This window comes from Chiroxiphia lanceolata (genome assembly GCF_009829145.1).
Source record: "Chiroxiphia lanceolata isolate bChiLan1 chromosome W unlocalized genomic scaffold, bChiLan1.pri scaffold_57_arrow_ctg1, whole genome shotgun sequence".
Classification (NCBI taxonomy): Eukaryota; Metazoa; Chordata; class Aves; order Passeriformes; family Pipridae; genus Chiroxiphia; species Chiroxiphia lanceolata.
The window spans coordinates 122,298-134,535 of record NW_022476504.1 but is presented as its reverse complement, the minus strand read 5'-3'; the positions used below and the strand labels follow the sequence as shown (position 1 = coordinate 134,535).

At 47.9% G+C, this 12,238-nt stretch overlaps 1 protein-coding gene across 1 annotated transcript; it reads right to left on the bottom strand.

Moving 5' to 3' along the window:
* Positions 1-10,910: 10,910 nt before the first annotated feature.
* LOC116781541 (olfactory receptor 14J1-like) lies at positions 10,911-11,873 on the bottom strand. The gene has a single exon (XM_032677202.1). The coding sequence runs from the start codon at positions 11,868-11,870 to the stop codon at positions 10,911-10,913; it is 960 nt and encodes a 319-aa protein (XP_032533093.1). The 5' UTR covers positions 11,871-11,873.
* Between the last annotated feature and the right edge of the window lie 365 nt (positions 11,874-12,238).

The window sequence follows — 12,238 nt, the reverse complement described above, 5'->3', positions numbered from 1 at the left end:
GATTGCAAACCCGTGTAGGGAATAGAAGGGGATGTTTTGTGCCCAGACTTTATCAAGGCCCTTGACATGGTCTCCTGTGGTCTCCTTATGGCCAGACTGGTGAGAGCTGGAGTGAAGAAGTGGAAGATGTGGTGGGTGGAAAGTTGGCTGAATGAAGAGTGTCCAATAAAATCCATGGTACAAAGTCCTCTTGGCAGCAACTTCCTGATGAAATCCCTCAGTGACCAGCCCTTGAACACCACTATAGACCATCTTTATTATCTCTCTGTACAATGGGACAAAATGGATTTTCAAGTCCTTTGTGAATGATGCCAAATTTCAGGGAGACCTTGAGCAACCTGTCGTGGTTGAAAGACACATTTTGGGGCAGGAACTCCAATAAAATGAACTCACTCCCCTTTTATTCCCCACCACTATAGGGAGACAAAATGCAAAGAGGTATAAGTGAAAAAATAGCAGTTTACTGACAGGAAATATAACAGTAAAACCAGCAATAACAACAGAACCATTCAAAGCAAGAGCAGAGAGAGAAATTGCCTCCTCTCTCCCCCCGCGACCCAACTCCCTTTTGTTGGGAGATGAAACAGGGATCAACACCTGCCTCCCTTCTCCCTTTTCCCTCTGAATGAAAAAAAGAACAAAAAACCAAAACCACAGGAAAGAGGGGGCAAAGCAAAATGTGGGAAACTCTCTGGTCTGAGATCAGTTGTGCTGCCCAAGAACACGCTGACTCCAGAGGTGTCCAAGCGGGGCAGAGCCGGCGACTCCGGTCCGTGCGGCGGCGGGGAGGAGGCAGCGGCTCTGCTTGATTCCGTGGAGTTCTGGGGAGGCACAGTGGCCCCTTGGTTACATTAGGTTCTGAGATTTCTCAGGGTTCCTTTTGTTCTAAAGAGACCCCACATGTCACAATGATCCCTTGGTTCTATAAGATTCCCCAGTGTCCCTGCATTCCTTTGGTTCCATGAGGCCCTGCAGTGTCACGGTACCACTTGATTCTGTGACGTTACTAAGAATCAGAATGGTCCCTTGATTTAAGGCCAACTGCACATGGAGCTGCATTGGGGGGAGTGTGGGCACCCAGAAAAGGGAGTTATCTCCCCCCGGGACTCAGCCCTGCGGTCCCCACATCTGGACTGGTCTGTCTGTCTGTGAGGTTCCCCATTCTGGAGAAATATTCTGGGTCTAGAGCAGATCTGCCAGGATGGAGCTTTTCTCTGTATTGGAAATAGAATGAAATCTCCACAAAGAGTAGCACTGAAGGTTGAGACTGAAGGTGAGGAAAAAGAATGTCACTCAACGGGGACCCTTGTGCTGCAAGAGGTCACCCAGAGGGAGTCAGGATCAGCCCATGGCTTTGTGTTGCAGGGAACAGCCAGAGCTGGTGCAGAGACATCAGGGAGGGTCTAGAAATGCTGCTGAGAGGGGAGGGAAAGCAGGAGGGGTGTGTGCAGCCTGCAAGGCCAGAGCAGCAGCAGGGCCAGGCCAGGACAGCCTGCAGGAGAGATGGCCAAGGGCTCTGGCAGGGCTGCAAGGCCCAAAGGCACCCAGGCCTTTGTCCCTTTGCCTCTGGCAGCTGCCTCTGCCACTCAGGCCACCACAACCAACTTGCCTGGCAGGTTCTGCACTTGGGTTCTGCCTCGCCCCTCCCTCAGCAGCCTGGCAGGGGTTGCCCAGTTTTGGGCCTTTGTTGTTCCTCCCCCTCCCATCCCAGTGCCCCCCAAAGAGCCCTGAGCCAGCCGGGAGGGACAGGATCTGCTGGGCCAGGGCCTGGGGCTCAGGCCTTGGCCTTTGTGCTCCACAAAACCAAGGCAGGCTTTGCTCAGCAGTGCAGGGGCCTGCCCAGAGCCTTTGTCTGCCTGCACTCCTGGCCTCCAAGGAGCTGCTCCAAGGAGGCCCTGGGGAGGCTTTGGCAGTGCCTGCCCTCAGTGGGGCCCAGCAATGCTTCAAGACATTTGCAGTTTGGCTTCTGACTTCTTCAGCAGCTGCTTCAATCTTCTCTCAGTACCTCAGGATCATGGGCTGAGCAGCAAACATACCATGGTGCTCATTAAATTCCAGAAATCCCTCAGGATCTCTTTGTTTTCCTTTAATTGTCTTCAAGGCAATTTCAAAACAAGTCTTCAAGTTTGTACTTTTTTTTTTTAGTTCAATGATGGATATTTTTTAAATCAGGGAGGAGGTGATAGAGGTGTTCTCCAAGTGATCTTGATGCTGAGTGTCTCCTCAGGAGATCCACACTGACCCTGGATGATCCACCTTGCTCCTCACCCCCCAACCTCAGCAGTTCTGACATGACCCATCTTGGACTGACAGCTGATGCAGCTCCAAACACACTGTGGGACCCATTAAAACACTGAAAAACAAATTATTTCCCTTCCTTTCATTGTCTTCAAGACTTGAACAGCTAATTGGAGTTGTTTTGTAGTTTAGCTAAGGAAGAAGATTTTAAAGTGGAAGTCATGAAAAATAATTTCTTTGATTAAAGGGAATGATTTACACAGAGCCTTGGGATGCAAGAGGGTCAGGGCACAAAGGATTTGGATGCAAAGATAAGGAGGCAAAAGAGATTAGCAGCACTTAATCATTGACCAATTGAACAGTTATCAACTGGTTCAATAGCATTTGCTACAATTTTAACAGTGACTGAATTACAGATTCACAATAACAACATTCATCATCATCATGGCCGGGCTTCGTGAACAAAGATTTAGGAAGGCTCTATCCACATTTTTTAAGGGCCCGCTGGTGGCTAATGAGGCCAGTACAAGATAGACATAACAAATTGCAAAAGGCACAGCAGAAAGACTCCTTAGGTGGGATATTCTGCAAGGCACGATTCTTTCTGCGTTGTCTTTTCTCCTCAAGGGTGATCCTGCTGCGTTCTCAAAAGTACCAGCAGCGTTACAGATGGTGTGTCTCCAGGCCTCCCGATTGGAGGCCAGAGTAGACCAGTTATGATGATCAATATGGCCAAGGCTGAGATGTTGTTTCAGGGAGTCCTTGCATCTTCTCTTTGGGGCTCCTCTCTTGCAGCAGCTGGTGGCAAGTTCACCATAAAGCAAGATCTTAGGGAGGTGGTGGTTGGTCCTTCATCCTGGAGACGTGCCCTGCCCAGCGCAGCTGTGTTCTCAGCAACATGGCCTCAATACCTGTGACTGCTGCTTGTTCTAGAACAGATGGATTGGTCACATAATCTGACCAGTGGATGTTTAGGATTGTGTGGAGACAGAGTTGATGGAAGTGTTCCAGGAGTCGCAGGTGGTGGCAGTAGATGACCCATGATTCAGATCCGTATAAGAGAGCAGACAGCACTATGGGTCTGTAAACACTGATCTTTGTACTTTTCTTCAGGTGTTTGTTTCGCCAAACTCTTTTATGAAGCTTTCCAAAAGCACTCTATGCCTTTGCTAACCTGCTGTCTATCTCCCCGTCAATCTTACCATCCGAGGAGATGAGGCTACCCAGGTGTGCTGGGTTGTATCTGCTCCCAAATCACACCCAGGGACAGTTTCACAAAGGTGCAGAAGGAGGGTTGGATGTACAATTGAAGAGCTGAGTTCAAGGACTGTGGATGCATTTTTGTGGTGCTGGTTGAGCAGCCTGGGTCCATGAGAGTAATGTCAGACATAATAACTTTGCTCCTGCAGGATTCTGTGTGTGGAGTATGTGAAACGTGGTTGTTCTTCTGGCAGGATAAGAAGCTTTGCCTTCATTGCTGTATCTAAAACAGGGTCTGGGGCTTGTGTAAACTTCAGTGAAATCCAAACTGAATCCATCAGACTCCATGAAACCATCCCACCTTCACCCTGCTGGAGTCTGTCCGGGTGCTCTGGTGCTGTGGCACGGGGTCATCCAGGGAGAATTGGAGCAATAAGGAACTGGGCTACAAGGCAGGTTTACAAAGAGTTTTACAAAACTGCCCCCCCTCCACAAAACCTCAGAAAATAAGTGTGTCACATGTTACCAGAAGAATCACTGCAAACACCCTTTGTGCCACTCTGTGAACACCAAAATCATGGAATTGTGTGGACTGGTACCGTGAGTAAATCAGGGATTGTTTGTAGGAATCCCCAAATCAGAAGAAAATGCAGATCACTCATCTGTGGTGAAGTGTCCTGTGAGCAGGACTGAAATGTGCTGCACACACACGTGTTAGAGCACATCATGGAGATATGGGAGGTTTGAAAACCATTTTCACATTTAACGACATTTCAGTTTTAACAGCTCATTTAAAACTTGAATAAAAATGTGTAAATCCAAGGTGTTTCCCTTAAAAATTGATTAAAACATTGCTTTTCTAGGGTTTTTGTCATTCCATCTTATCTAGGTTTTGTAGAAGACTCAGATGTGAATATTCAATCTGCTACCTGTGACAATGCCTGACTTCACTTACAATATTTTTAATAGTTATATTCTGTTTAATCTCATTCTCATACCTGTGATCTTAGACTTGTGTGATTCTGATGCTGTTTGTAACAGAGAATTTCCTTTGATTCACTGTGAGAGCTCTCCATGGAATGATGAACAGTAGTAAGAATATTAATCATTTGTAGAGTGCTTTCTATGTTCAAAATACAGGATAATCTTTAAATGAGCTCAGCTTTGCTCTCAGATATGTGAGTGAACTCTTCATTGGTTTGAAAAAAATTGTTACCTGACATAGAATTTTTTTTATTTTCTAGTCTTACTGGGTATTTTGGAAAAGGTTTGTTTATTTTTGTAGGGCAGAATATTGTCTTATCTTAAGTTTGAGATCTTAAAAGGTTTGCAAAGGACGTGGAGGTTGCTGTGGTGTCCTCTGATGATTTCAGTTGATAAACTGAATGCTTGAAATCCTTTTATCTGTGAGGGGACTGCAGGCCATGCTGGAAAGCAGGTGTTACTGCAGCTGACTTTTTCTGCTCTGTGCAATGAGTTAGCTTAAAAACTCCTAAGGTGAGCATTTTTCTGGTGAATTCAGAAATTTCTACCAGTGTATCATAGGCACAAGAATTAACACTATTGTTTGGAATCTGCAGTTATCCCACAACTTTTCTAGAAGATCAGTAATTTCTGAGAGCTGGCTCCTGTTTGCAGTATAGAGCAGTCAGCTCTGCAACTGCAGGGCTGCTTCATGGGTTGGTTGGTTTATTTCCCAAGGTTTACAAGTACCATAAACTGTTGCCAAAAGCAGGAGAAATGATTAATAATATTTTTTTCTCCCCAATAGCCAAAGTTTTGTGTGTATGTGTGTGTTATTGGTATAAACAGCAAGTCTTCTTTTGAGTAGGAATAAGATTTAATTCAAAAAGGCAGTGAATTGTAGCAGACACAAGGTCTAACATTTATTCTTCTCCCCCTTTCTTGTTTTTTCATGACAGATAACGCTCATTATTCTGTGGTAAATGACACTCAGATGTTCTGCAGCAGCAGGAAATTCAATGTATGGCTACCCATTAAAGGCCTGATTCCATTTTCTAACTCCACAGTGCAAGTGAATGCACCCAACAGCCAGGGCAGCTTGATGAGTGATGCTGTAACAATTGTCAGGCCTCCAGGAGATGAGTAGGAAAAAGTGCCTTTTCTGTGCCTGTAACAATTCCACAGACACTCTGTGGAACAAAATGTGATTTGTTAACTGAGGACTGGAAGTTCTGAAGAATAGGTTTGCATTAGTAGTTCTTACTACCAAAATTGTTCTTTTTGGCTTCTAATTTGTCACATGGTTAACTTTAAGAACTAGAAAATGAAAACAGTTCTATAGTTAACATATTATGAAGGTGAGAGGTGTATTATGTACTTCATTTTTTTCCTGTGAATGGTGGTGTATTCTATCAGGCACAGCTGATCTAGTCAAGAATATAGAGAGACTCAGCTGCATTTTGGAACCTGTTTTAGAGTAGAAGTTGGAAGTGCTGACAAGGAGCACTCACTGGATAGACTTAGAGAATTTGTTTAGTAACAGTAATATAAACCACTGGCAATACATTGAGCCAGAATCCACCAAGTTCTTTAGTTGTAAGAAAGTCAGTTCCAAGGTGCTGATTTACAGTGCCTGAGGCTCTAAACCCCTCTGGCTGTTCTCTTCATAACAATTGGAAATGAGAGAATTGAGCAAATACACCCTGAACACTGTGAGTGTTTTGTTCTGTGGTTTTGTTTTGGTTGGTTGTTGTTTTTTTTGTCAAGAAAGCTTTTACATTTGTAGCTGGTGTAGGTGTGTCCCTTTTCATTCCCTTTCCATGGCGATCCTGGAGAATTAGCTTTGGTTGAATAAATGCCAATGGAAACAATTAATTTAAGGCAGTTTTGAATTCTAATGTGAGAGCCCAACAGATCTTGATCTTGAGAGATGTGTAGGTGTAGCTGTTGAGTAAGAACAGTGTAGAGTGACATCCATACCATTTTAAAGGGAAAGAAAAACAAAACCAAAGAAAAGAAAAATCCCATAAACCTTACAGCTCAAAAATACAGTTAAACTTGAAACATTTTGCTTCCAAACAGATGGATTAGGTTCGAGTTCAAACCAGCAGAAAGACTTCAGGAAAGTGAGTAAATCCAATACAGAGTTTGTGTGACAGATTACTGAGAAATAAGGAAAAGGTCAATCTCCACCACATTTTATACTTTTCTAATTTTATTGTCGAGTTGTACCTGATATTAACAAATAGACTTTGTTATAGAATAATAAAACTGCATCTGAGTTTCACTGCTCATTTAAGACTGAGCAATAAGACAATGTGAATTCAACAAACACTCCTCCAGCTGTGACCCTTGTCTGGTGGGAAACACAAAGGGATTTGGGGGAGTGTTTCCCTGACAACCAGGAGAATTTGGGAGAGGGACCTTTGCACAGCCAGCTCTTGATGTGTCCACACATCTCTGCCTGGGTGTGGGTGTGAATTGACTGTGGTGGGAATGTTGTTATTGGGAATCTATAATTCAGTCACTGTTAAAATTGTAGCAAATGCTATTGAATCACTTGATAACTGTTAAACAGGTCAATAATTAAATGCTACTAATCTCTTTTACCCCCTTTCTGTGCAAATCCTTTGCATCCTGACCTTCTTGCATCCCAAGTCTCTGTATAAATCATTTCCATTCATCAAAAAACATATTTTTTGTGACGTCCACTTTAAAATCTTCCTCCTTAGCTAAACTACAAAAAAACTCTAATTAGTTGTTGATGTCTTGAAGACATGAAGACAGTTAAAGGAAAAGAAAAAAATAATTTGTTTTTCAGTGTTTTAATGGGTCCCACAGTGTGTTTGGAGCTGCATCAGCTGTCAGTCCAAGATGGGCCATGTCAGAACTGGTGAGGCTGGGGGTGAGGAGCAAGATTGATCATCCAGGGTCAGTGTGGATCTCCTGAGGAGACACTCAGCATCAAGATCACTTGGAGAACACTTCTATCACCTCTCCTCTGAACTAAAAAATATCCATAACTGAATTAAAACAAAAAAAGTACAAACTTCAAAGACTTGTTTTCAAAATTGCCTTGAAGACAATTAAAGGAAAACAAAGAGATCCTGAGGGATTTCTGGAATTTAATGAGCCCCACAGTGTGTTTGCAGCCCAGCCCATGATCCTGAGGTACTGAGAGAAGATTGAAGCAGTTGCTGAAGAAGTCAGAAGCCAAACTGCAAGTGCCTTGAAGCATTGCTGGGCCCCACTGAGGGCAGGCACTGCCAAAGCCTCCCCAGGGCCTCCTTGGAGCAGCTCCTTGGAGGCCAGGAGTGCAGGCAGACAAAGGCTCTGGGCAGGCCCCTGCAGTGCTGAGCAAAGCCTGCCTTGGTTTTGTGGAGCACAAAGGCCAAGGCCTGAGCCCCAGGCCCTGGCCCAGCAGATCCTGTCCCTCCCGGCTGGCTCAGGGCTGTTTGGGGGGCACTGGGATGAGAGGGGGAGGAACAACAAAGGCCCAAACTGGGCAACCCCTGCCAGGCTGCTGAGGGAGGGGCGAGGCAGAACCCAAGGGCAGAACCTGCCAGGCAAGTTGGTTGTGGTGGCCTGAGTGGCAGAGGCAGCTGCCAGAGGCAAGGGGACAAAGGCCTGGGTGCCTTTGGGCCTTGCAGCCCTGCCAGAGCCCTTGGCCATCTCTCCTGCAGGCTGTCCTGCCCTGGCCCTGCTGCTGCTCTGGCCTTGCAGGTTGCACACACCCCTCCTGCTTTCCCACCCCCTCCCAGCAGCATTTCTAGACCCTCCCTGATGTCTCTACACCAGCTCTGGCTGTTCCCTGGAACACAAAGCCATGGGCTGATCCTGACTCCCTCTGGGTGACCTCTTGCAGCACAAGGGTCCCCACTGAGTGACATTTCTTTTTCCTCACCTTCAGTCTCAACCTTCCACGCTACTCTTTGTGGAGATTTCATTCTATTTCCAATATGGAGAAAAGCTCCATCCTGGCAGATCTACTCTAGACCCTCTCCAGTTCTTCCTCATTCCTCCAGAATGGGGAACCTCACAGACAGACAGACCAGTCCAGATGTGGTGACCCCAGGGCTGAGTCCAGGGAGGTGACAACTCCCTTGTCTGGGTGCCCACACTCCCCCTAAGGCAGCCCCATGTGCAGTTGGCCTTAAATCAAGGGGCCATTCTGATTCTTTGTAACGTCACGGAATCAAGTGGCACCGTGACACTGCAGGGCCTCATGGAACCAAAGGAATGCAGGGACACTGTGGAATCTCATGGAACCAAGGGGCCACTGTGACATGCGGGGTCTCTTTGGAACAAAAGGAACCCTGAGACATCTCAGACCCTCCTGGAACCAAGGGGCCACTGTGCCTCCCCAGAACTCCATGGAATCAAGCAGAGCCGCTGCCTCCCCCCCGCCGCCGCACGGACCGGAGTCGCCGGCTCTGCCCCGCTTGGACACCTCTGGAGTCAGCGTGTTCTTGGGCAGCACAACTTAGACCAGAGAGTTTTCCAGATTTTGCTTTGCCCCCTCTTTCCCGTGGTTTTGGTTTTTGTTCTTTGTTCATTCAGGGGGAAAAGGGGGAAGGGAGGCAGGTGTTGATCCCTGTTTTTATCTGTTTACAAAAGGCAGTTGGGGCAGGGGGGGAGAGAGGAGGCAATTTCTCTCTCTGCTGTTGCTTTGAACTCTTCTGTTGGTGTTGCTGTTTTTGCTGCTAAATTTCTTGTCAGTAAACTCTTATTTTCTTCACTTATGCTCCTTGTATTTTGTCTCCCTGTATTGGTAGGGAATAAAAGGGGAGTGAGTTCATTTTATTGGAGTTCCTGCCTCAGTATGTGTCTTTAAACCGGGACAGGTTGCTCAAGGGCTCCCTGAAATTTGGCATCATCCACAAAGGACTGGAAAATGCATTTTGTCCCATGGTACAGGGAGATAATAAAGATGTTATATAGTGGCATTCAAGGACTGGTCACTGAGGGATTTCACCAGGAAGTTACTACCAAGAGGACTTTGTACCATGGATTTGATTTGACACTCTGCATTCAGCCAACTTCCCACCCACCACATCTTCCACTTCTTCAGTCCAGCTCTCACCAATCTGGCCATAAGGAGACCACAGGACACCATGTCAAGGGCCTTGATAAAGTCTGGGCAAAAAGCATCCCCTTCTTTTCCCTCCCACAGGGGTTCTGCAATCCCTGCCTTGTCCTTCCCATGCCTGGCAATGGCTGCAGAAGGACTTGCCCTATCCCCTTCCCTGCTGAGCCTGAGCAGTCTGGAACTCTGCCAACCCTCCTTGCTGCCCTGTTTGCAGACTGGTTCCATGTCTGCCTTTGCCAAGGCCCCAGGAAGCTCTGGGCTGGCTCTGGCCTTTCCAAGGGTTTGGGAGAGGTCTCCCAGTGACACTGCCCAGCCTTCTCAATATCCCTGACACCAAAACCTATTCCATAGCCCACACTTCCAGAGGAGTGCCCAGGACACAACACAGGTTGTCCTGGTGCTTCTAGAGAATTGGAAGTGATTTCTCCCAGGAGGCCAACCCCTCCAACTGGATTTGAGTGCAGCTGAAAGGTTTCCTCAGCACTTTCCCCAGTACCTCCCTGCCCTGAAGGTTTCTGGCCCTCAGGCTGGAGCTGAGGGGGTTGGGCAGGTGCTTGAGGAGGGGGTAGAACAAGGGCTGTGTCCAACTGTGCCAGGAGGGCTGTGCTGGGCAAGGAGGAGGAGGCTGCAGAAAACAGTGGCACTGGGGAGGGGAGAGGAGCAGGTGGAGAGACCTTGTGCCTGCCCATGCTGGGCAGGAGCTGCCCCAGGATGGCAGCTCTGATGCACTCCCAGGATGTCCCTGGGAACAGGAGGGGAAGACTGGATCTGAAAATGAAACCTGGAAAGCAGAGAGCAGGAGTGTCATGGTGTCAGTGCAGGAGAGTTCCAGCCCTGGAGCAAGGTCACAGATAAAGTGAGCCAGTACATTCCCTGCCCTCAGAAGATCCCACAGCATCCTGGAGATGCTCTAAGGGAGCCCAGCTCTGCTTCACAAGTTCCCAGGACCTGTCCCTACCTGTGCTCTAAGGGCTTCCAGCCCCCAGGACTGTGCTCAGAGAGCACTCAGGCCTTACAGCGAGAAAGGGGCTCAGGAGGACAGTGTGGAAGTGGCAAGAGAGCAGCTCTGCAAAGACCAAGCACTGCTGCTCCCTGGCAGTGCTGCTGGGCTGGGATTATTGTCCCCTTCCCGTTTGCCAATACACCCTGTCCTGCAGTGTGCTGTCCTTTAGGAACAGCTAAGAAGAAGGGTCTTGGACAGAGAAGGCACTGCAGGGTCCTTTATTTTATTTAAATACTCAGAGAGCACAATTCATCATTTATACATCTCTGGGTCAAATTCAATGGGTAGAGACTAAATTGTAAGGCAGATGCATAATAATGTTTTATTGCACAGAAAATTATTGCTAGAAGAACCCAATGACCTCCACGAAAAACCTGAGCAGGAAGGTTGGGCCATTAAGGAGTCCCATTCTGAATGTTACACACCAGAAAACTGGCACTTTATTGCTCCAGAAAACCATCCAGTCATCATTTTCCTCATGGCATCCTTAAGCTCCTGGTTCCTGAGGCTGTAGATGAAAGGGTTCAGTGCAGGAGGAACCACCGAGTACAGAACTGACAGGACCAGATCCAGGGATGGGCAGGAGATGGAGGGGGGCTTCAGGTGGGCAAATGTGGCAGTGCTGACAAACAGGGAGACCACAGCCAGGTGAGGGAGGCACGTGGAAAAGGCTTTGTGCCGTCCCTGCTGAGAGGGGATCCTCAGCACAGCCCTGAAGATCTGCACATAGGAGAAAACAATGAAAATGAAACAACTAAATCCTAAACAGGCAATAACCACCATGAGCCCAATTTCCCTGAGGTAGCCTGAGTGTGAGCAGGAGAGCTTGAGGATGTGTGGGATTTCACAGAAGAACTGGCCCAGGGCATTGCCCTGGCACAGGGGCAGGGAAAATGTATTGGCTGCGTGCAGCAGAGCATTGAGAAAGCCAGTGGCCCAGGCAGCTGCTGCCATGTGGGCACAAGCTCTGCTGCCCAGGAGGGTCCCGTAGTGCAAGGGTTTGCAGATGGCAACGTAGCGGTCGTAGCACATGATGGTGAGGAGAGAAAACTCTGCTGTGATGAAGAATAAAAAGAAAAAGAACTGTGCAGCACATCCCATATAGGAGATGGTTGTGGTGTTCCAGAGGGAATTGTGCATGGCTTTGGGGACAGTGGTGGAGATGGATCCCAGGTCTGTGAGGGAGAGGTTGAGCAGGAAGAAGCCCATGGGGGTGTGCAGGTGGTGGTCACAGGCTACGGCGCTGAGGATGAGGCCATTGGCCAGGAGGGCAGCCAGGGAGATGGCCAGGAAGAGCCAGAAGTGCAGGAGCTGCAGCTCCCGCCTGTCTGTGAATGCCAGGAGGAGGAACTGGGTGAGGGAGCTGCTGTTGGGCATTTGTTGCCTCTAGATGTGGGGCACTGTTCAAGTAGGAAATAACAGTGACAAGTTAGGGCAGAACATTCTGAGAAAAATCAAAGCCACTTTCCAACACCCGTCTCACTGCTCCATTGGTTTTCCTTTTCTAGAAATCTCTCCTTCAGCTCCATGGCTGGAGCCCTGCTCGGGGCTCACAACATCTTCCATGAGGAGCAGACCCTCTGCCCACTGGCTGTGAGGGCTCAGCCCTGCTCTACACCCGTGGGGTCATGGGCATGGTGGGCACAGGGGCCCATCCTGGTGTTCAGCTGTGTCAGATGAAACTGCTCCCACTGCAAAAGGGCTTGTCAGCATCTGCACTCCTAGAAGAACCAAGAGAGCAGAAG

Bases quoted from the DNA above. Each gene is read 5' to 3' on its own strand.
- LOC116781541 (XM_032677202.1), bottom strand. From the start codon at position 11,870: ATGCCCAACAGCAGCTCCCTCACCCAGTTCCTCCTCCTGGCATTCACA.